Raw genomic sequence first — 23,114 nt, 5'->3', positions numbered from 1 at the left:
AGACATGGTCTCGCGACCAGAGAGATGGGATCGGGAGTCGGTTATGCGAAGGGAAGGTATTAACACCCCTACGCATCCGTCGTACTCGACGGGATCCACGCACAAAAGAAAGGATAAGGTTGCTAAAAACTGCTCAAACACCACACAAGGCTGGAAGGAAACACAGAAAGACAAGAGAAACTAACTCGGCAGGATATCGCATCCTGGGCCTACGTAGTCTGTCAAGCACAGACATCAGAGTCGACGTAGTTCGGGACAGGGGAAACGTGCTCGCTAGGATGTCGCATCCTATGCATACGTATCTTCTCTGACCGGAGAAGAATCAGAGCACTCGTAGCTCGGCTAACGCACACCAAACAAAACCCACACAGGAAACCGACTGCCAATCGCTGGACTTACGTCAGACTCCACACAAACAGGCAAACATGGAAACCGAATGCCAATCGCTGGACTTACATCAGACTCCGAACCAACAAACACACACAGGAAACCAACTGCCAATCGCTGGACTTACGTCAGACTCCAACAAGCAAACAAGACACAGGAAACCAACTGCCAATCGCTGGACTTATGTCAGACTCCAACACAGCACAAAGGGTTGAAAAAGAAAAAAAGGCGCCCGGAGAGATCAGCTCATCTCCTGCCTACGTACCTCATCTGGTATGAGGATCAGGGCGACGTAGTTCCCCTACGCAGGGAAAAAGGACTAGCCTAACCAGAGACTGGGAAATGACAAACTAGAAGGGAGACTGACTCGAGCCTAATAGTTATCATGTAAATTCACCATGGTCCTAGGTTGAGGTTTCTATCTAACTTGCACAGGGAGCAAGCTATCCTAAACAGCACAAGCAAAGCAAACATACACACAAATAGCACACACTATATACAAACAAGGCTGAGTCCCCATAGACTTCTAGGATTTTGATTCTAGACATGCTCTTTGTAGGGAATGAGCTTATGATCTCTAGTATCCCAATCTCCTTTGACTTGGCTGATTACCAAGGCTGAGTCCCCATAGACTTCTAGGATTTTGATTCTAAGATCAATAGCAGCTTCAATGCCAAAGATACAAGCCTCGTATTCGGCCATATTGTTTGTACATTCAAAACATAATCGGGCGGTGAGGTGGAAATTAGTTGGAGATGTGATTACTGCCCCAATGCCATTGCCATGAGCGTTAGAATCTCCATCAAAAACCATGGTCCATTGGGATCCAGGCTCGGGTCCTTCCTCGGGATCGAGGATGTTGCAATCCCTAATCAACATGATATCCTCGTCGGAGAATTCGAAACGCATAGACTGATAGTCCTCCAAGGGTTATTGTGCAAGATAATTAGACAATACACTCCCTTTGATGGCCTTTTGAGTGACATGTTGGATATCGTACTCGGTTAAAGCCATTTACCATCGGGTTATTCTACCGGTTAGAGCCGGCTTCTCAAAGATGTATTTGACAGGATCCGTTTTAGAGATCAACAATGTCGTATTTCCCCATGCCTTGGGCTTGACATGGGTTCTTTTGATAAAAAGGAAGGAAAACAACATTGGGAATTACATTTCAATCAAGATCACTTTAGGTATTTCAATCTCGGTCCATTTGGTGGCACCATTTCCATCAGTCTTTGTGAAGATCAACCTGTCATCTTCTTCTTCTTCTTCTTCTTCCACGACACATATACGATTGTCATCCAGGTAACCAGCACTTAAGAAGTTTTCGGATAGCGGGAGCACTGATCCCCTTGTAGCTATCGGCGCAGGCTTCTTCAAATTCTGGGAGTTGTATCCCAAACCGGTGCGGTCCTTGTTGGCAGGAAGTTCAAGCAATCTTCCCCATCCTTGGGGGTGTCCATCCTTTATGATTCTCAGGGCATCTTTAAGGGATGCCATGGGGGATTCAGCATCTTTTGATTCATCCCTTGATGGACAAACCATTTCAACATTGATAACTTCAAATGATTGGAGCGGGACTTCCCTTATCTCCCCTTCTCCTTCAACGTATCAGAAAGATGTGAGGTGACTTACCACAATGTCCTTCTCACCCTCGACAACAACTAGTTTATCATCAGCTTAGAATTTCAATTTTTGGTGGAGCGTTGAAGTGACTGCACCAGCTGAATGGATCCAAGGCCTCCAAAGCAAACAACTGTAGGCTGGATAGATATCCATTACGAAGAAAGTGATAGGGAAAATATGGGGACCAATCTTCATAGGCAAATTCACCTCATCGATTACAGTCCTTCTAGTCCCATCAAATGCTCTTACTATAAGCTCACTCGACTTCATTACGAGTCCTTCAACATTTAGTTTAGCAAAGGAGCTCTTAGGCATCACATTGAGGGAAGACCCAGTGTCTACCAAAACTCTTGATAGGATTGTGTCCACACACTCAATAGAAATATGGAGAGCCTTGTTATGATTCCTTCCCTCGGCGGGAAGCTCTTCATCACTGAAACCCAAGCTTAAGCTAGTAGCGATATTGTTAACTACTCCTTCAAACTGACAAACTGGTATCTCTTGCGGCACGTGAGCTGTCCTCAGAAATTTTACCAAAGCATCCCTATGGGCCTCCGAGCACATTAATAAAGACAACATTGGGATTTTCGAGGGTGTCTGGTTAAGCTGATCAACTACTCGATAATCGCTCTTCTTGATAATGCGTAAGAACTCGTCTACTTCATTGGAAGGTGCGGGGTCTTGTCTTTGTTGAGCGCCATCAATTTGTTTGCCTTTGTCTGAAGTTGAAGGATTGATAGTTCCAATTAGAGTGGGTGTTGACACAAATATCCTTCCACTTCTCGTGATTCCGCTAGTGCCGGTGATATTGATCATTGGATCACTAGACTTTAACGGTTCTTCTTGAATCTTCTGACCATGAATGTAGACTGAGGTGTCATACATCCATGGGACTGCCTTGGTGTCAACATGTGGGAATGGTGTGGGAAATGTTATTATGATTGGAGTAACAGGATTTGTCAACAGAGTTAACTGAGAGAAGTCATATCGAATTTGTAGAGGAGGGACTTCGTCATATGGTATCTCGAGGGTAGACACATCTTCCTTTGTGGATGGGTAGTCTACCACCAAGATCCCTTGGTTCATTAATTTTTGTATGACAGACTTCAATGTTCTACATTGTTGCGGGTTAATCAGACAGTGTTCACAGTCATTACCACAGATGGGAAAGGCATTATTCTTCATTAAAGCATTCTTGATCTCGATGAGTGGTGTTTTTAACTTGTCCACACAAGACATCAATCTCCTTCCATTGTCAGCTTCCATCATATTCACTGATGCATTGTTGTGAGGGGGCATCGGGTTATTATTTACATTCGGCCCCTTGGGGGAAAACGTGATTGCCTTAGAATCAATAAGATCTTGAACCTTGTACTTTAATGCTTTATAATTCTCGATCGAATGCCCAGGAGCGCCAAAATGAAATTCACAGCGGGTATTTGCATCATAGCCGGGAGGAAGAACCGCTGGTGGGTGTCCTAACTCCCTTAGTTGCACAAGTGATCCCCTCAATAAATATGGTAGAATGTGGCTATAAGGCATGGGAACTGGGTCAAATCTTCTCTCGAGCCTTCGCATCCTTTGTTGTTGTTGTTGATATTGTGGTTGCTGACGTTGCAGTTGTTGTTGATACCGTTGTTTTTGTTGAGTTTGAACAGGAATTGCAAATGGTTTTTGTTGACTTGGTTGGACGGGAGCTATGGCAGTTACTTGTGGATAAGTGGGATTTCTTGTTCGAATGATGGAGGCAGCATTGGTCTCGCCTTCTTGTTTTTTACCGTAGGGAACAAAAGGTTTATTTGATGCACTAGAAGTACTGACAAAGTTTTGGATCTTTCCCATTTTAATCATGTTTTCTATCCTTTCACCGACTAAGACCAGGTCGGAAAAGCCTGAAGAGGTGCTCCCTACCATTCTATCAAGGTATGGACCTTGCAGGTTCCCCATCAACAATATCTACCAATTCTCTTTCTAGTAATGGGGGTTGTACCCTAGCAGCTAATTCCCTCCACCGTTGGGCATATTCTTTGAAGGACTCCTTAGACCTCTGAGTCAGATTTTGCAACTGCGTGCGATTAGGTGCCATATCAGTGTTGTACTGATAGTGCTTGAGGAATGCTTCAACCATTTCCCTCCAGGTGTGAATATGGTTGCCCTTAAGTTGTATGTACCAATCTAAAGATGCCCCACTGAGGGAATCCTGGAAAAAATGCATTAAAAGTTGATCATCGCTGGAATAGGCAGCCATCTTTCGGCAGTATGCCCTAATGTGTGTCCTAGGGTCGCTATTTCCCTTATATTTTCCAAAGTCCAGAACTTTGAACTTGGCCGGAATGATGACCCCAGGTACTAAGCACATTTCTGCCGCATCAAGGCCCAAAACATCAGTGTTCCCCATTGCCTTGAGCTTTTCCTCGATAGCCTTTACCTTCCTCTCGACCTTGTTGGTTACCGAACCGAAGGCGTCATCCTGAGAAGCATCCCTTGGGTTGAAGAATGCATCGAGTTGGTCGTCGGTCTCAAAAATATGAGGACGAGGATTGTCGTTTGGAACACCGTCGGGTGCATTAATGTTAATTGGAGGATCAACTTGAGGAACTGGAGTCGGAATCTCGATCGCTGGAGGGGTAGGAGGATTGATAGTACTGGCACATTGGTTCATTTCTTCTTGCATTTTTGCCATAACCTCTTGCGACTGCTTGAATAGTCTCCATCAACTTCCGCATTTGGGACCGTATTTGGGATACTTCTTCCTGAAGGACAACCTGATTCTCTTGAAGTTGCTCCATGACAGCTTGTCGACGTCCTCGTGTATCGTACCGAAAAGTCAGCTTTGGAGAGTGGTTCTGGAAGGAAAAGGAGGTGGATGAATGAGTTTTTTTTATATTTTATTTTATGTTTTTGTGTTTTGAGAGATGCATATGATGCATGAATTTTTTTTTGTGTTAAAGCAAAGCTCTTTTTAGTTATTCATGTTTATTCATTGCAAAAACTACTTGACGATTCACGTTCACAATCATGAATAAAGGAAAACACAATAGAGAAAAATCCCAACTTTCATTCATCCTTTGAAGGGAAAATAGACAGCAATACATAAAAGTTGCAAAATACAAGTAATGGAAGCAAATAAACCAACTAGATATCCACCCTAAAAGTGACCCCTTGAGACTTGCGGAGAGCCTCAATGTCGGTGATGAGTTCAGCCATTGTTCTTTTGCAGAACTTGACAAAGTGGTAGACCTCTTTGGGGGTATTATCTGGGCAAATGATCAGATCTGCCTCCTCCAACTTGTCAGGAAAGTCTTGAAGGCCATAGTTGGTTAATACCGTCATGTTGGTGTACTTGTCCCTCCATTCTTCATAAAGGGCTTGGAGATTATGGATGATTTCGTCCCTTTGAACAATGGCAGCTTCGAATCCATGGCAACGCTCCTCCCAATGTCTGCAATTGTTTTGCAATTCTACATAGGCTTGGTCATAGATTCCCCTCTTCAAGTTCTTGATTTGCTCGCAAGCTCGTCCAAGGTTGAACTGCTCACGCATGAAGCTTCGGTGAATCTTTTCTTTCTCTAGTTGCTCCTTGGCTAGAAAATCCTTATACTCTTTTAGAGTGGTCCTTAGTTCGAGAATCTGGGCTTCGTAATCTTCCCTCACTTCTTTCTTTATGGCATTAGACCTCTCGACAGTATTTTCAAGGTCCTTGATGATTCAGGATGCTCGGTCCAACTCTTCGTTGCGAAAGTCTAGCTCATAATTAGCTTCTTGTAAAGCTCCACCAACCCAAACTCTTTGTCCCCCGGCTAATCGGAGCCTTTTCTTGCTATCTTCAAATTTTTCACAGACTTGCTTACTCTTATCCTCCAAGACGTGGTTACGTTCCTTGGCACGATTGAGTTGGACTCGTAGTTGAGTGTTTTCCAACTCGAGCTCTTTGATTCGGCTGGTAAGTTTGTCCATGTCCTCTTATAGGATAGGCTCGGGTCGGGCATCAACGAGAATGAAGAAGGGTCAAACAGAAACGACATCTTAACCACCCTAGCCCTCTTTTTTACCCACACATAGTAGGGTTCCTTGGCTAGGATAATTTTCTTGCCCCAATCATGGTCAATACAGACTATGCTTGTCCAAGCTTTTCTCATTCTTTTCACGTTTGAATCAAGCGGATCCACGGTATTGATGACAAATGGAATGAAATCTCTTTCCTCGGGGGGACTTGTCATGGCGTACCCTAGTTGTCTCTTGAGTATAGCAGGGTTGTAGTTGATGCAACCTTGTGTTCCTATCAAGGGTACGTTAGAGAACTCTCCACATCTTGCGATGACATCCTTTATATCCCATTCCCTCTTATACCATAAAATTGAGTTGGCAGAGAGAGATGCGAACCTTTGCGGCCATGTCAGTTTGTTTTCGGCGAAAGGTCCACTTTGAGGCATGCGGGCCCTCATCCAAAGATGTAGCATAGGAGCGCAACAAAGGTAAGTACCTCCCTTCTTCTCATGCCTTGTATGGAAGGTATGGTAGAAATCAGCAAGTAAAAAAGGCACCAGATTCTTTGTTAAAAAGACTTCAACTGCTAATTGATCCATGAACTTGTCCAGATTTGGGAAGAGGACAATTCCATGAATCAAAAGTGCCAAGGTTGCACTACAAAAGTCGGGTCTTCCTTCTTTAATCATTTCCCAAGCATGGGCTTCTAGGAACTTTTGAGTTAAACCTTTGAGGGATCCTTTAACGCCCCAATTGTCCACTAACTTGTTGGTGTTGATACCCAAGATGAGTGAGAGCTCGGTCAAACAGAATCCTTCTTCCAATTTCGGGAAAAGGGTTGTATTCCTTGATTGGTCGATTGAGGAGTCTCTCGAGGTCTTCCAAGGTTGGAGAGATTTGAAAGTCGGGGAAAGTGAAGCATCTTAAAGGGACGTCATAGTATTGGGACATTGTAGTGATAACACAATACTCAACCTTCTCGGTTAGAAGATCTACAATGTTCCCAAAATTGGCTCTAAACTTTTTGTCTTTGAGAGCTACGACCTTTGAACAGAGGACCTTTAATGACCTGATGTCGGGACTCTTGAAGCGGAAAGAAGAAGTGCTTTTCCTTGTTGAAGTATCCATGATTGTGTCGGAAAATAGTCTTGTAATTCTGCGTCCGAACAAACGAAAATTTTAAGAGCTTTGCTTATTATTTTAATGATGAATGAATGTATGAATGAATGATTGGTTTATTATTTCCACAGGATTTTAGGCATGGGTTCATGGTTTGGGACCATCGTGACGAAGCATGGAGTTAATAATGACTGCTTAGTAAACCAAGGTTCTCGCTTTGTGTGATCTAAGGCTTTTGGAAAATTGGGTGTAAGACACTGCCCCTAGAGTCATGGACTTCCTTGACTGTCAGCCGCTTATGTCAATTTACTTGCCAGGCGACTGCTCCATCAAAGTCATCTACTCTAAGTGAGATCTTCGTATCGATCCTTACGAGGAAGGTACCTCGGTGGCCTATACTACGCGACCATCGGTCTAGGCTAGCCATAGTTTTAAAGGTTCTAAAAGGGGTCTTAGGGTCATTGACTCTAGTAAAAGAAAAGAGGTTTACGCCGAAAGCGCGACGGTCATCAATCCCTTTAAGAGAATCTACCACTAAGTGAGGTTCTCGTACGACCCTAACGAGGAAGGCACCTCACGGATCAATACTACTCAACCTCTCCTATCTCAAGCAAACTCTCAGACTCGGGTGGGGAGTCCTTCTTACAAGGTTTTTTCTTTGCAATCATTATTGCTTCCAAAATATCTTCGTCACAAAACCAAAGTTTCGGACCAACAGGCAAACAAAGAAAATATGTATAGGTTAGCAACAAAAGCAATATATACAGAAAAAAAAGATAATAGATAAAATCTCCACGTACATAAAAGAGAAACAACCCAAACTAGGCTAGACTTGCTTAGGGAATTTTGGTGTCCCCAACAGAGTCTCCAACTGTCGCTATCGGGATTTCACGATAAAGAAACCGGGACTAAAGAGAATGCCAAAGAGAGGCAAAGTCAGAAGAGTCGTCACCGAATTTTATTTAGTTTACCTCTATCGGAGAGGAGAGGGGAAATAGTCGATAAAACCCTCGAAAAAGAGACGCGCACGGGAAGCGCTAAAAGAGAATAAGGAATCGGTCTCGCAACCGAGATTTAGGTTCGGAAGTCGGTTATGTAAGGGGAAGGTATTAGCACCCCTTACGCCCATGGTACTCCATGGGAACCATTTGGGTTGTTTTACATACATGGGATTTATCTATTATTGTTTTATTTTCAAAAGAATGTGTGAAAAGAAGGGGGTGTTTTTGTTATTATAGTGCTCGCCAAGGATTGAGACCCTTATGCCTATGTATCACTTGTTCGGGGATGAGGAATCAGAGCTCCGTAGTTCGGAGTAGAAAATATTTGTGTATTGGTTGATTTTACCCTTGAGAAAAGGATTTTCAGGATGATGCCCTAAGACACAAAAATGAGTTTGATGAGTTGTATTGTTTTTACCTCGAATAAGGGTTTTATGAAAGAATGTTTGTGATTATTTTGTACTAAAGTCTATGGGCGGAGGTGATTATTCTAGACAACAAGCCAAGCGTCTTCCGTCCAAAATAATCAAGTAAGGGTATGAATGCTCCATTCTCACTCATTCTCCACCACTTAAGGCTCATGGTGCACAATAATAATCGTAATTATTAGGTGTTTTGAATTTGATTATGAAAATGCCACTTGACGTTGAATCAAGGGTTTGTTTTATTTTGATTATGAAATTTGACTTATGCAACATGAATGCAAAGTAACCAACAAGAAATTAAAGAGTCTCATTGTAAGGTAGCCCAAGAGAAATCCTCTTGTGTGCAAAAGTGACCTAAGCTAAATAAAGGATAATGGTCTTACAAACATGTCCCCCTAAGACGGTGCCATGATGCCATTCTTACAACATGCATGTAAGTTACAGATAAAAATCCAAGTGTTTACAAAGTATCACAAAGAGTAAAGGAAGGCCTCCAAGCAAAGGTCCTAAGATGAAATCCTCTAAGTCCAAGTTGATTAAGAGTGGAGTGAATATTTTTGGTCTTACCATTTTATCATGTTTTTGTTATTTTTAATGTATGATGACAATAAAATAAATAACAAGTAAATAAACATGCATGATGAGTTTGTACAATGATGATGATAATGAGTACTTGAATGTAAATTACAAGGTAATGACATAAAAGTAAATCACAAGATAAAGAATGACAATATCACAATAATAATGGTTAGTGAATGTAAATGACACACAAAATAAACCACAAGTTAATGGTAACAAAAATCACAATAACAAAGGTTAATGATAAAAAAAATTAGTAAAGTATAATTAGTGGTTAGTAATACGTATAAAATGAACATCTTGAGGACTATTTTTCATAGGTCAAAAGGACTCAAAATATGACACATTAAGGGATAGCTTATCATTGATGCAAAGTATTGAAGATGATTGAAAAATCAACTAACAATAGATTTGTAACAAAGAAAGTTATGCAACGCTAAGTCCATCTATCAATATTATGATTTGTTCCCTTTATTTTTGTTTTTTACTCCTCTTTTATTTAGCAAGATAGTAAGAGAGTAAATAAATTAGCATAATGTAAATGATATGGTTAGATAACAATAAACATAAACATAAACATAAGCATAAAGTACTTGAAATAAAGTGAACAATAAAATAAATTGCAAGGAAGTAAAGCGAAATAATGTAAATGTTAGGAGTTAGTAGTTAGTGGTTAGTAGAATAACAATAAGCAAATAGAATAACAAGTTAATGTAAAGAAAATGGTTTCATCTATGTATCAAATGACCCAAATATGGTTGAAATAGAGATAACCTATCAATGCCTCAAAGTATCATGAATGATCTATTGATCAATCATTAATAGGTTTGAAATATTGAAGGTTTTATCAACTCTAAACAACCATGACCATGATATAATAGATCTCATCAACCAAATAAATGTGAAAACAAGTCAACAATAAATAGCAAATGAAACAAAATACAAAGTTTGATTAAAGGTGGTAAACAACCATTTTCAACAAAAAAAAAAAAACAGAACCAAAAATTAACAAAGTTTAAGCTAAAATCATTACCCAAAAAATGTTGAAAAAGGGTAGGTTGAAATGGTGTTGAGCTTGGATATGAAGCAAGAGGTTTTGGATGAAAGTGTTTATGGTGGAAGTTTAGTGAAGGAGCTGAGTTATGAGTGTTAGAGAGTGAGAAACTTTGAAAAAAATATGAAAAAGGACAAAGAAAAGTTGGTGGGGTGACTTTTGTAAGTGAGATTTTTGTTTTGTTTTGATTTAGATTTGGAGAGGAGAGTAAATGGTACTTGGACAGAACTTTTGGGGGTTAGGAAGCATGAAAAATGAGGGGAAATATTACCTCTATTTATAGGGAAAGTAAGTGAAAAAGGGGGTGACCCAAAATGCACTCTGTGTAAAAAGCAGAGCTACTGCTACTGTCCACGCAGGTGTAATCGGTTACCCTGATTAGGATAATCGATTACCAAGTCCAAAATGGCCAAAAAAATCAATTTTTGGTTTGGGTAATCGATTACCATGATTAGGGTAATCGATTACACAGTCCAAAAAATCAATTTTTGATATGGGTAATCAATTACACAGTCCAAAATGGCAACAAAAAATAATAATCAATTTTTGGTTTGGGTAATGGATTACCCAGTCAATTTTTTTTTTATTATAAGAACTTCAACCGGATAACCCCAGTTTTTCCTGAGTGTAAACACCATGCCTTGAATCCGTGTAATATGTATCAGATAAAAATTGTATCGGGGTAGGATGAACTTTGGGGTATATATATATATATATATATATATATATATATATATATATATATATATATATATATATATATATATATATATATATATATATATATATATATATATATATATATATATATATATATTATTTCTTTTGATTTAAAAGAAATTAAGTGGACTAATATTATTGATGTGATAGATTTTTTTTCCATTTTCTTAAAATATAGGAAACACACTAACTTATAAATACCAAAAAAATCATTTAAGCCAAAATTCAATAAAAATTGTTGCAGGTGATATCAAAAGCTGTTGTACGTCCAATTCTTTTAAATTTTCTCATAAGCATATCTTCTAATATTTTTTTATGTTTATTTTGAAAATATATATTTAAATTGTTTTTTTTTGATAAAATGAATATGATTCATTTATGAATGTTGTGGTGTAGACTTTTAAGATAAGTTCCAAGTACATTTTCCAATTTTAGAAGTATTATTAGTTTTTCATCCTAATGTATGAGCACCATTGGAAATGCAAGGCTTAATTATAATTTCTTTTATTTTAGATTTTGATTCCTCTATTTTAAAAATCATAATTTTTTTTAAAACTTCGTATTAAATTAAATTTTGATTCCTTTTAAGAATTAAAATTCAACACAAAAATTTAAAAAATAAACCAAAATAGTAGTTTTTAAGAAGTGTCTTAAAAACATTAATTTTTATCAGCAGTTTGATTATTTGGATTTCTTGGATTTCTTGGATGGGGGTTTCAAGTAATTTTGAACCCCAAGAAAATGCATAGAAAAAGATGGATAAAGGAATGAGAAACAAATGGTCTAAAGACCAACCTAGGATGGATAAAGTACATAAAGAAAAGCTGAGAGAAACAGACAACGTTGTGTTTTGTCTTAAACAACAGCCATGGCTTCCCTTCTCTCTACCACAACTACACTTCAACATACTCACAACAAAATCTGTTTCTCTCCTTTAAAACTCACAATCCCGTTTAACAATTCTTTCTTAACAAACCATTTCAACCATCATTCTATAAGGTGTAATGCATTTTTCGATATCATCCCCAAAGAAATATTATTGAGCAGCACTTTTTATTTGGATAAGTTTCAGAGTGTGAGTGAGGATTTATCAGACATGCAAAGGTTGGAGATTTTTCTCTTTGTTGGGCTGACATGGTTGTACTTAACTGCAAGACCAGGTGTTCTTTTTGGTGCCATTGATGCGTACCTTTTGGCTCCAACGCAATTGGTTTTGGATAGTTTATCCGGACGGAGAAGCATGAAGAGGAGTGATTTCTTGATTGGTGATAAGATAGGCGAAGGGTCGTTCGGTGTTGTTTATTCCGCTGTTTTGGCAACAAAGAATGTGGATGCAAAAGAGAGGATTCAGAAGAATGGAAGAGGTAAGATGGATGCTAAATCTAAGGATAAAGTCATTCTTAAAAAGGTATTATTGAGATTTTCGTTAATTCTCCAATGCTTCTTAACCCAACTGTTTCATTGTTGGAAATATCATGCCTTGTTGGTTTGGAACATGCAGATAAAGGTTGGAACTGAAGGGGCTAAAGAATTTGGTGATTTTGAGGAGTGGTTCAATTATAGACTCTCCAGAGCAGCTCCTGAAACATGTGCCAAGTTTCTTGGAAGTTTTGTAGCAGATAAAAGCAATTCTCAGTTCACAAAAGGTGGAAAATGGCTAGTTTGGAAGTTTGAGGTGCTCTCTACCTAATATTCTTATAACACCGACACCTCTGAAAAAAGACATGTCCGTGTCGGTGTTGGTGTCAGATACCTGTGATTATGTTTTTAATCATTTTTTCAAACTATTATCCGTGTCGCCGTATTAGTGTCGGTGTTGTGTTTGGGGTGTCGGTGCTTCATGTTACCAACTATTCTATACACTAATTGCAGGGTTGTCCATATATCACAGGGAAGCCGTACTCTCGGGGATTACATGACAGATAAAACCTTCCCTTCAAACTTAGAGTCCATCATGTTCGGAAGTGTCTTGCAAGGTGTAGAATCTTCTAAAAGAAATTCACTTATCATCAAGCAAATAATGCGACAAATCGTTACATCTCTTAAGAAAATTCATGATACTGGCATTGTACACAGGGATGTAAAGCCTTCAAACTTGGTTGTTACAAAACAAGGACAGATTAAACTCATTGATTTCGGTGCAGCAACAGACCTTAGAATTGGAAAGAATTTTGTTCCTGATTATACACCTTTGGATCCTGATTATTGTCCACCGGAACTATATGTGCTACCACAAGAAACACAAAGTCTTCCTCCCGAGCCAATTGCAGCTTTACTTTCACCAATCTTGTGGCAGGTTTTATTTCTGTTATCCTATTTGTATAGGTCCTGTTTGGATAAACAGGCTAGTTAAGCGCTTGTACCATAAGCGCATAGCATATCATACAAGTGCTTATGTATAAGTTACTTTAATAAGTACTAAAATGGATTTCTATGATTACTGTTGCAGTTAAACAGTCCTGATCTCTTTGATATGTATTCTGCTGGAATTGTACTCCTGCAAATGGCAATACCAACCTTAAGGTCTCAAGCTGCTTTGAAAAATTTCAATTTGGAAATGAGAACATGCGGATACGATTTGAACAAATGGAGGGACTCTACTCGCATGAAGTCTAACTTCCAAATCCTTGATAGTGATTCTGGTAGAGGCTGGGACTTAGCGTCAAAGCTTATCTCCGAAAGAAGAAAGCGTTTATCCGCTGCTTCTGCTTTGCGGCATCCTTATTTTCTTCTCAGTGCTGATCAGGCAGCCGCCGTTCTTTCGAAATTCAGCTTTAGCACAAAGTGAGCTGCTTATAAATTTTCGGTTTGTTTGAATGATTTGATTGAGATTACATACATGTATAAACACCTGCACGACTATTTGAAAGAGCTTATAGAAACAACTTATAACTTATAATACGTTCATAAACTGTTTTCAGCTTATTCCCATTACCTCTCCCAAATAGCTTATGGAACCAACAGAAATAGGTTATACATACACATTTATATGGTAAGCGCTTAACTAAGCTGTTTATTCAAACAAAGCCAAATATGTAATACAATCAGATTGATACGGTGAACCACATATTTATACATGCATGCCTTTATATCACCATAGCTTTACAACTGAAAACTTTACATAAGTTAGAATTCTTCATGAAAAAGTATCTTCTCTAATAACTTTTTCTTCTTACAACTCCATTGGCATTTGGAAGAACACAAGGAGTTGAACAAACCAAGCCTATAAGACTGAAGAGATGCAATACTTGAAGTGGAAGGAAATTTTGAGAAAACAATTGCGTAACCATCGTCCATATTATCCGTTCCGTCAGGAAAAACCTGCCACAAAAGGCTTCCAGCACCACTCCCTCCTTTCTTTGTTGAGTTTAGGATGGAGCTGTAAACAGTGCTTATTAGTGTGTCTCTATATGTTGAATTGTAGCCAGGATCTTTGGATGATACACCAAACTCAGAAAAAATAACCGGCATTCCAAGATACTTTTCAGCATCCTCTATGTGTGCTTCCATCCATGATTTTACAAATGAGATATGTGTATCAGAAATTTGTGGCGAAACCCTTCAAATACGATAATCAACTGAGTTAGAAACTGTTGTACTATTCATATAAAAAGGCGCAAAAATTTCGATAAACGGTTAGCTTAGCAGAAGCTAGTTTTATGATAGTATCTAAAACAGCTTCGCATACTTACCAAGAGTCAGCATACATGTGAACAGAAGCAAAGTCCACACCAAGAACTTGGTGGTTCCTGATAAAATCAGTTCCAACCTGTTGAGCATAAGTATTTGGATTGAACTGAAGTCTCTGCGGTGTTGAGGGGCCGTAAAATCCTTCTAGTCCAATCTCCACTAGGTGTTTCGGATCAATTTTCTTCACATGGAATGCCATTTCTTGTATCCAATCCTAGAATGAATAGTAGTTGAGTGAGTGCAAGTAGATGATATTATTACAAGCTGCTATATATAAGTGGTAAAAAGCCCTTCTGTTTTGGTGGCCAGAAGAAGTTTACAAGGCGCAAACCTGTAATTTATCACCTGTGGGATCTGAGTTGCATCTAGGCTCATTCATCAATTCCCAGGCAAAAATGGTGGGATCTTCCTTATAAGTGATGTTTGTGAATGTGTTAACTCTATTGAGCACAGTCTACACAGTGAAACTCAATTCAGTATTGAGGAATATAATAACAACAATAATGCTTAAAGTAAAATCAATGTAGGTTTTGAGGTGGAACTTGCCTTAACATGGGACTTATAGTAGCTTCTAAGGGTTGGATGTGAGAAAAAGTCATCATCAGAGGTCAAGTTAAGGCCAACATCATTGCCCCATTTCACATACTGTGCTTTTCCACCATATGCCTCCCAATTGTTAGCCAATGATAATATCAACCTTATTTTGTATTTCTTTGCTTCACTCACCACAAAGTCCAATGCCTGTCACTCAAAATAGTAAAATTTACATTATAAACACTAACATGCGCCAGCGTCAGAGATACCAGACACGCTTTAAATCAGAAGTGTCAATGCAACATAGATGATCATCATATTTTAACCATGTTATAAAATTAATGATTAAGTTACAGGCACCTTGAAAACTTCTTCATCGTAAACCGAAGGTGATTTCTGTAGGGCTCGCCATTGGCCGTCATTGAAAGCCCAAGTCCTACAAACTGTCATACCTATTGAGGATGCTTGTTTGAAGACATCAGTGACTTTTCCTCTGGTGGAGTTATCAGCAGCAAACATCATCAACCAGTATGTGTTGAATCCATTTATATAGAAAGGTTGATCATTCACCACAAATTGGTTTCCTTTCGTCTTCACCATTTGCCATTCATCATCTTCAATATCCGACATTATTTCACTCCAATAGTTTCTGAAAGATTTTTCTACATGATTTTGATCATCCTTTAATGCCTCTTCATCCACCCTACTAAAAGCATCGGAACTTAGAATCAAAAGAAAGAATAGAAAAGTAACACATATTCCAAATTTCTCCATTGAGGTTTGTTACTTAGCCACAATGTCCATGTCTATTGGGCCATGCTATTATATATATGAACATCTTAAGTTAAGTATCTCACATAAAAATCGACCAAATTCAAAAGATTAGCGGTAAAGTATAAACTACATTCTATATCTAACTTTAAAGTGAAGAAAAAAAATGTTATATATGTACACCATTGTAAAAACAAATGGTTTATGAAAGTGAAGGATAGGAGTAAAGTTGCAAAAACTTTACCTCTAATTCTTAAGGCACTTTCATGTGGGTTCCACAATTTAAACTTATACAAGTAAATAGCCTTTTGTTTGATATATCTTAATTTTCCCTTATCTAAGACATAGTCATAATCAACTCTTGTTATTATATCTCCATCACATATATTCATATAGAACTAAGTGATAAAAATTTGCCAATAGTGTAAAAAAAAATAGACCATACTTGTGTGACGTTTCTGCCAAAAGTTGGTTGGAAGAGTTAAGAGTAGAAGTTAATTTGAAGAATCATGTGTGAGGGATTTCCAAAACTAAGAAGAATCCAAGAACACTAAGGTTAAAGACAAGTTTGGAATGAAAGTAGCAACCTTCCTCCGAAGTGCATGGGGTAGGGTCAGCTTTGAGCATCATTTGGGTGTTCGACAAAACATAGGTTTCAATTAAGACAGCTAATTTTTGTTTTAACTCTATTATAAAGGTTGTGCTTTTATTTATCCACTCTATTATAAAGGTTCTTACATTCTCCAAATAGTGTTAACTACATTTTTTTTTTTGTTGATATTTTGAGATATAAAAAAAAGAGCATAAATTAAAATAAATCATATCAATAAAAAGATTATCATATAAAAGAATTAGAAGAGGAATAACGAATGAACCAATAAATCAACGCGTTAATTATGCCAAATTCAATTCACACGGGGTGTGTAACTTGAATTCACTTAATTGATTAAGGAATATAAAATAATAGTTGTACAAATTTAATCACCAAGAAGATGATTCAAAGACATAAGTCTGACACATACCTAAGTTTACCCATAAATTACTATAAGTTGATAAAGCCTAGCAACATACAATTTCTAAGAAAATAGTAAAGCCTAAGTATGAAATTCTATGAAAAAAAATAATATAAAAGAGAACGAAAAGGAAGGAGAATGTGCACTAAATTATACTCGTACATCCGTCGTCTTCTGTTGAGCTTAATCCAGTCTTTAATGATAAGCTGTAATATCTTAATTTTGTCTGGGTATTTCAAACTTTCATAAATTCAACTTTATTTTGTTTTATTTAGAATAAAATTTCGGTTTTACATATAAATTGGTTGAATCAATTTTTTAACTGCGCGTAAAATCAGTGAACAATTTGTTTTCTTTAGATTTTGGCCTACAACTGTACGCGTAGTTTAATCCGGTGTATTTGGTTAAATTTTTTTTGCATCTTCATGCGTATGTATTTTGATATGTCTAAGCCTTTTTATCTGACTAAATTTTTTTTTTTTTTTTTTCCATTTTTAATACACCCACTCACAAAGAGCCATTTCACGTAACCGAACATGCGTCTTCTCACACTTGCTACTTCTTCTTCACCTTTCTCTCCGGACCATAACAGTACACCATTTCCAATCAACACTCCACTTCATAAACCCCATGCATACAAACATGAACCCTCACATACCATGTCCCCTCCATTAACTCACCCAGTGAACCATCTTCTACACTAAACATGCAACCCTCCTATCACCTTCCATTTACACATAAACCCAAGAAAACACAGTGCAACCATCGTCAACCACTGTTCACGCGGCCACCCCACACTCCAAAATCCATGCCTTCACATTAACCAACAACACACCATGTAAACCCTTACTTCTCCTCCCTATTTCATCACGTACAACCATAAAACTCTCACCATCTCCTTCTAACGCCACCCTCTTCCTCTCTCAAACTCACAATACCCTCCAAACCATACAAAGCAACAACAACACCATATTGCGACCAACTCTCCACCATGTAAACACAACACACAAACAACCTACTCGAACCTATAGCTCCGATCCAGACCTCCACTGTGAGAACCACGCCTAAACACATCTAGACCTCATATGCGTTATTTTTTTTCCCAGCGAAAATGTCATTGTTTAGATGCGAATATCATGGTTTTAAATTGCGGTTGCGGCTGCAGATGCGGTTGCGGATGTTGCGATTGCGACCAATGCGGTCACTGCGTTGCGCATTGCGACCTGAAATTATTTTATACACACATTAAATATAAAAAAAATTATAAAATTATTTATGTTTATTGTATTTATAATTGTGTATTAGTTTTAATTCACTTTTTAAACTATTGTATCATATTTATTGTATGATATTTATGTATAATTTAAGTTGAATTCTAATGAAACAAACATTATCATAAATAATACTGTAAATTTAATCAAGCATAAGCACATAATATAAGTTACAATTTATTTAAAATAAAAAGGATTATAGACAAAAATATATTAATGTCCTATATTGCAATCTTGATGGTGAAAAACAACATCATTTTGTCACATAACGATGTCCACTGCAAAAAAAGAAGAAGATGAAACTCCTTAATTAGTATCTTTAAATTGCATCTAAAATTAAGATTTTTCGCACATAAAGTTAACTAAATATAAATTCAAATGTTTTAAAATATAACTTACATGTCTCTTTCTACCACATTGTGGAATGGCATGAAGGAGCATAACTTGTATTTTCACCCTGACTATCATCTTGTGTAGCTCTCCGTCCAAAGACATAACCAAAAAAATCATTACTTGATTGTTGATGATAAGGATTGTGATAATTCATTGATCGTTGGTAGTACGGAGGAGCTTGATCACTAGGATATTTGTTATAAGGGTTGAAATATGAATATTGATAAACAGGCGGATAAGATTGTTGACTACTTTGTGATGAATCACCAATCCCAAAATCACTAAAGCTATGAGAAATACTAGAAGACGAAGAATCTTCAAGTGGAACATTTTGTTTCCTTTTCCCCTTTCTTCCAGATTGTGACACATTTCCTCTTGTCTCAATTAGCAAGTTGTCAGAACGATCCATATTAGTTAAGTTCCTATAGCGCCTATAATTTGGTGGTGTTTCATGATATGGATCAAGTTCATCATCTTCTCCTTCATCATCACCACCTCCACTTCCACCTTCACCTTCACCTTCATTATCCACTTCATTACCACCTCCATCACCACTATTACTGCTTGGTGGACTTAAACCACCACCACTTTCATTAGTTTCACTATTATCATCAACATTTTCATCATCTGTATCAACTATCGGCAACCACTCTGCATTTTGAACTGCATCCAATAATAGATTTTCTCTCTCTTCTATCCAATGAGACAACAGATCTTCTTGAAATATATAGTCAATATTTATCGGATCAAAATTTGCTTCTATCTCTTCATGACTCTTCCTTAATTTATCCCTCATTCTCAACTTCATATTATAATGTGTGAAGACAAGCTTATGCAATTTTTTGTACTTCAATCTGTTTCTTGTCTTTGTGTGGATATAGCTAAATGTACTCCAATTTCTCTCACAGTTTGTGGCAGAGGTTGTTTGACTAACAACTTTCATAGTCAAACGTTGAAGTTCAGGAGTACATGAACCATGGTATTCCCATCATTGGGCTTTTCCAAGAAGAAAAAAAAGAACATTATTGATTATATTAAAAAAATAAAGTATATTTATAAAAAATTATAAATAAAAAATTGTATTTTTCCTGCATCCATTTTAGACCAAGATTTTTGAGCTAGAGGTGTATCAAAAGTTTCACTCTTTTCTCTAAAAAGTGTTAGCTAGGTAATATAACAAAACATATAAGTACATAAACAAATTTCTTAATAAATAATTTATCAAATGAAAATATAATACCCATTACTTACTTGGTTTAAAGCTTTGATTTGAGCATCCATGTTTCTTTCTATCTTCATAATTACATTAGTTGTTCCATTAAATGTTTCTTTATACACAACTTTTCCATGTTCAATTCCACATTGAAATTGCGGATTAAGAAAATAACCTTGAAGTGAAAATAAGTTATTAAGGATATGATATTATAAATTTAAATTCCATGACAAAATCAAAATTATAGAATATATTCACATACCAACAGAATGAAGATCAGAATGCATGAATTTCCAACGCTTGTAAATGATATCACTATATTTGGAATGATAACGAGAATTTTGTTGAATTGCTTGTTTTGATCGATCAATGGATTCATATATGAAACCCATTGTTGGTTTCTCATCACCATTAACTAGTCTCAAAACTTTTACAATTGGCTTAAATACTTTCAATATATCATTAGCCTTACTCCAAAAGTCCCTACTCATAACAATTTTCCTTGCTTCATATCCCGGTCCTTTCTTTTATTTACCATATTTTGTTTTTCTAAATTCTTCAGAATTGAACATGTTTTCAAGACCTTCCTTTTGTCTCACAATTGCTTGAAGTTGTAGAAATTGTGTTGCAAATCGGGTAACACCAGGACGAACAATATCTCTACCACCTGTATATTTTTTCATGAGACTCACAATATATGTGTGGTTATAGATGAAGGTTGTCCCCATTTTTGCTTTACTTAATAAATTATGTATGCTTTTCTTTTTTCCTATATCCTCCAAGCAAAGATATAAACAATGAGTTGCACAAGAAGACCAGTATAAATGTGGCCTCTTCTCCATAAGTTTTTGACCAACTGCTTTTAATGCGGCTTCATTGTCTGTTACCACTTGAACTACATACTCTTCACCCACTTCTTCCATAACTTTATCCAATAATTGAAAGTAGTAGTCAGTGTTTCTACTATCAACATCAGAAGCATCAACAGATTTCCAAAATACAGTACCTTTATGACAATATACCAAGAAATTCATAATATGAGTATGGTTGATACTGTCTGTCCAACCATCACACATTATTGTTGCTCCTCTTTCTTGCCAAGTTTTTTTCATACTATTTATCCACTCTAACATTTCCTTATATTCAGCTACTAAGTAAACATTCGAGATTTCATAAGGAGTTGGGCATTTGGCTTTTCCCACTTCAGAAGCAGTATAAATAAAATTATGCAACCAATGAGAGTTAGATAAATTCATAGGCAAACGCTCGTAAATTATAAATTTACTTACAGCCTCTCCAAGCCTTTTTCTCCAAGTCTTTAAAAATCCTTTACCAGCTCTTGGTTGCTTCATACTTTGTCTCCTAACAAGATCAATATTAGCAGATCTCAAATAAAAAGAGATGTCTTCTAGCCTTCCAGTGCCACTAACATTGACACGAGAGCTTCCACCATGTTCATATGCATTTTCAGAAGCTCTTGTTTCTCGTCTGAACTGCTGCATATTTTCGCATTCTCGGCGTGATCTAAGGCTTTCTTGTGTTGCATATCTCAATTGATCATCAATAAGAGTATTCATATCTTCATCTGCATCTTCATCATCTCCTCTTAAACGTTCTTCAAATTCTTCTTTTCTTCTCTTAGAATCATTTCTTTTTTGCTTTTGAAACAAGTAAAAGTTTCATCATATTTTCTCTAACCATAATTGTTACTCTACCACAAGCCGCAACCTGTCCTTTCATGTGTGCTATATGTTGCTCCAGTCTTGTAATGCCACCTTTTATTACTACAATACAAAGTTTGTAACGAACATTATTGCGATTTCCGGGTTCTGGTGTTCCAAAATACCATCCAATATCCTCACTTGGAGCACCATCCAAACCTTCTGTAGGAAATTGTTCTCGTGGAGGCATTATTCAATAATACCTATTAATTGAATATAAAAATAATTAGTTATAAATATAAAATTTAAATAAAATATGATATTATCTTTAAAATTTAGTTAATTAATTTAAATAAACAAAAAGTGTTTGTAAAAAAAAATAAAATATTCATTTTAAGTATTGGATGAATAAGATTTAATAATTAACTTTTTTAATATTTGCATGAGTAACTACAAGACACGAGATTATAAATTCTTAAAAAAATTAAAATTATTCAAGTATCACAAAATCACAAACTTTAGCTAAAATTTATTCACTAAAAATTTATTTCCTCTATAAATTCTCTTCCATTTATTCACTAATACAATTTAAAAATTTAACTAATAAAATTTATCCCCTCTATAAATTCCCTATTATTTATTCACTAAAATTTGTTCTCTCTAGTTTCCCTCTCTAAATTTCCTCCCACTCACTCACTAAAATTTTAAATAAATAAATAAATAATACATGTGATAAAAGTACAAGTCATAAATTCAATAAAATAAAAGAAATAACATAATGATAAAAACCAATAACAGAAATGCAACCAAGAGAGAAGAAGATTAACATGAAGTCTCACACTCTTGTAACAAAAATTAAAAAAATCAATAAGCACATATCTACTACAATAGATGAAATTGGATGAAGAATATACTAAAAAGAAAACTATCACAAATCTACTATAATAACAAGCTACGGCAAAGATTATGAGTGAAGTGAGAAAGTGAAGTAGAGTTCAAAGTTCATACCTTAAAATGGATGAAATTGGAGAAGAAAATATGACTTTTTTTTCAGTTCTACTTCACAAAATGCAACCAAGAGAGAAGAAGATCAACATGAAGTCTTGAAGGTATGAATTGGTGAATGTAAATTGTTGAAGCAAAGACAGTATAAATAAATAAAATTCTTGTATTTGGAAATTGGAATCTTAATGGAAGAGAATGAATGACATAAAGGCATTAGTTTTTGTATTTCGAAATAGAATCTTGATGCAGAACAAAATTGTACATAAAATTAATATTCCTGATTCTTAGATTCATTTTTTGCATAAAATATTCTTATTCTTTACTTTTGTTTTTAAGTCAAAATTGAATTATGTATAAGAATAATGTGTTATAGCTATTGCGGTGGAAAAACGGTTATGTTGCAGTAATTACCGTTATGTTGCGGCAACGTTGCGACAGTGATGCAGTTGTTGCGTGTGATTTCCATTCACACTGCAATTGCGGTCTGTTGCCAATGCATTGCAGACCGCAACCGCAATATTGCGGCCGCATCAAGTGATGCGGTCCGCAATTTCAAACCATGGCGAACACCATCATCCACCTTCAACTTCCACTTTACCTCATACAACAGTGATCATCATCTATAAAACTCACGGCCAAGGTAACCTACCCGCCGTTACCACCCT

General features: G+C 36.7%; 4 protein-coding genes across 4 annotated transcripts; 1 reads left to right on the top strand and 3 right to left on the bottom strand.

The window, feature by feature from the left end:
* Positions 1-1,551: 1,551 nt before the first annotated feature.
* On the bottom strand, positions 1,552-3,855 carry LOC127130992 (uncharacterized). The gene is made up of 2 exons (XM_051059942.1): positions 2,454-3,855; positions 1,552-1,988 (listed from the first exon to the last, which is right to left on the bottom strand). The coding sequence occupies exons 1-2, from the start codon at positions 3,853-3,855 to the stop codon at positions 1,552-1,554; spliced, it is 1,839 nt and encodes a 612-aa protein (XP_050915899.1).
* Positions 3,856-11,625: 7,770 nt separating this feature from the next.
* Positions 11,626-13,947, top strand: LOC127127281 (serine/threonine-protein kinase STN8, chloroplastic). The gene is made up of 5 exons (XM_051056433.1): positions 11,626-12,306; positions 12,400-12,573; positions 12,790-13,194; positions 13,348-13,682; positions 13,820-13,947. The coding sequence occupies exons 1-5, from the start codon at positions 11,767-11,769 to the stop codon at positions 13,866-13,868; spliced, it is 1,503 nt and encodes a 500-aa protein (XP_050912390.1). The 5' UTR covers positions 11,626-11,766; the 3' UTR covers positions 13,869-13,947.
* On the bottom strand, positions 13,883-16,069 carry LOC127127283 (mannan endo-1,4-beta-mannosidase 6). Its single transcript, XM_051056434.1, has 5 exons — positions 15,483-16,069; positions 15,135-15,329; positions 14,920-15,042; positions 14,591-14,802; positions 13,883-14,457 (listed from the first exon to the last, which is right to left on the bottom strand). The coding sequence occupies exons 1-5, from the start codon at positions 15,894-15,896 to the stop codon at positions 14,025-14,027; spliced, it is 1,377 nt and encodes a 458-aa protein (XP_050912391.1). The 5' UTR covers positions 15,897-16,069; the 3' UTR covers positions 13,883-14,024.
* A 4,241-nt stretch (positions 16,070-20,310) lies between these two features.
* Positions 20,311-21,694, bottom strand: LOC127130991 (uncharacterized). Its single transcript, XM_051059941.1, has 2 exons — positions 21,494-21,694; positions 20,311-21,441 (listed from the first exon to the last, which is right to left on the bottom strand). Exons 1-2 carry the CDS (start codon positions 21,692-21,694, stop codon positions 20,311-20,313), a joined length of 1,332 nt encoding a protein of 443 aa, XP_050915898.1.
* Positions 21,695-23,114: the final 1,420 nt, after the last annotated feature.

The sequence above is a fragment of the Lathyrus oleraceus genome, chromosome 3 (genome assembly GCF_024323335.1).
Source record: "Lathyrus oleraceus cultivar Zhongwan6 chromosome 3, CAAS_Psat_ZW6_1.0, whole genome shotgun sequence".
Classification (NCBI taxonomy): Eukaryota; Viridiplantae; Streptophyta; class Magnoliopsida; order Fabales; family Fabaceae; genus Lathyrus; species Lathyrus oleraceus.
The sequence above is the reverse complement of the archived record's forward strand: the minus strand, read 5'-3'. Positions and strand labels throughout refer to the sequence as shown.

Bases quoted from the DNA above. Each gene is read 5' to 3' on its own strand.
- LOC127130992 (XM_051059942.1), bottom strand. From the start codon at position 3,855: ATGGGAAAGATCCAAAACTTTGTCAGTACTTCTAGTGCATCAAATAAA. The intron at 1,989-2,453 runs GTTTCAGTGATG...GATACGTTGAAG, and splicing joins CGCTACTAGCTTAAGCTTGG to GAGAAGGGGAGATAAGGGAA.
- LOC127127281 (XM_051056433.1), top strand. From the start codon at position 11,767: ATGGCTTCCCTTCTCTCTACCACAACTACACTTCAACATACTCACAAC. The intron at 12,574-12,789 runs GTGCTCTCTACC...CATATATCACAG, and splicing joins GGCTAGTTTGGAAGTTTGAG to GGAAGCCGTACTCTCGGGGA. The intron at 13,195-13,347 runs GTTTTATTTCTG...TTACTGTTGCAG, and splicing joins TTTCACCAATCTTGTGGCAG to TTAAACAGTCCTGATCTCTT.
- LOC127127283 (XM_051056434.1), bottom strand. From the start codon at position 15,896: ATGGAGAAATTTGGAATATGTGTTACTTTTCTATTCTTTCTTTTGATT. The intron at 15,043-15,134 runs GCAAGTTCCACC...TTCACTGTGTAG, and splicing joins ACTATAAGTCCCATGTTAAG to ACTGTGCTCAATAGAGTTAA. The intron at 14,803-14,919 runs GTTTGCGCCTTG...TATTCATTCTAG, and splicing joins CCACAGGTGATAAATTACAG to GATTGGATACAAGAAATGGC.
- LOC127130991 (XM_051059941.1), bottom strand. From the start codon at position 21,694: ATGCCTCCACGAGAACAATTTCCTACAGAAGGTTTGGATGGTGCTCCA. The intron at 21,442-21,493 runs GTAACAATTATG...TTGTTTCAAAAG, and splicing joins AGGTTGCGGCTTGTGGTAGA to CAAAAAAGAAATGATTCTAA.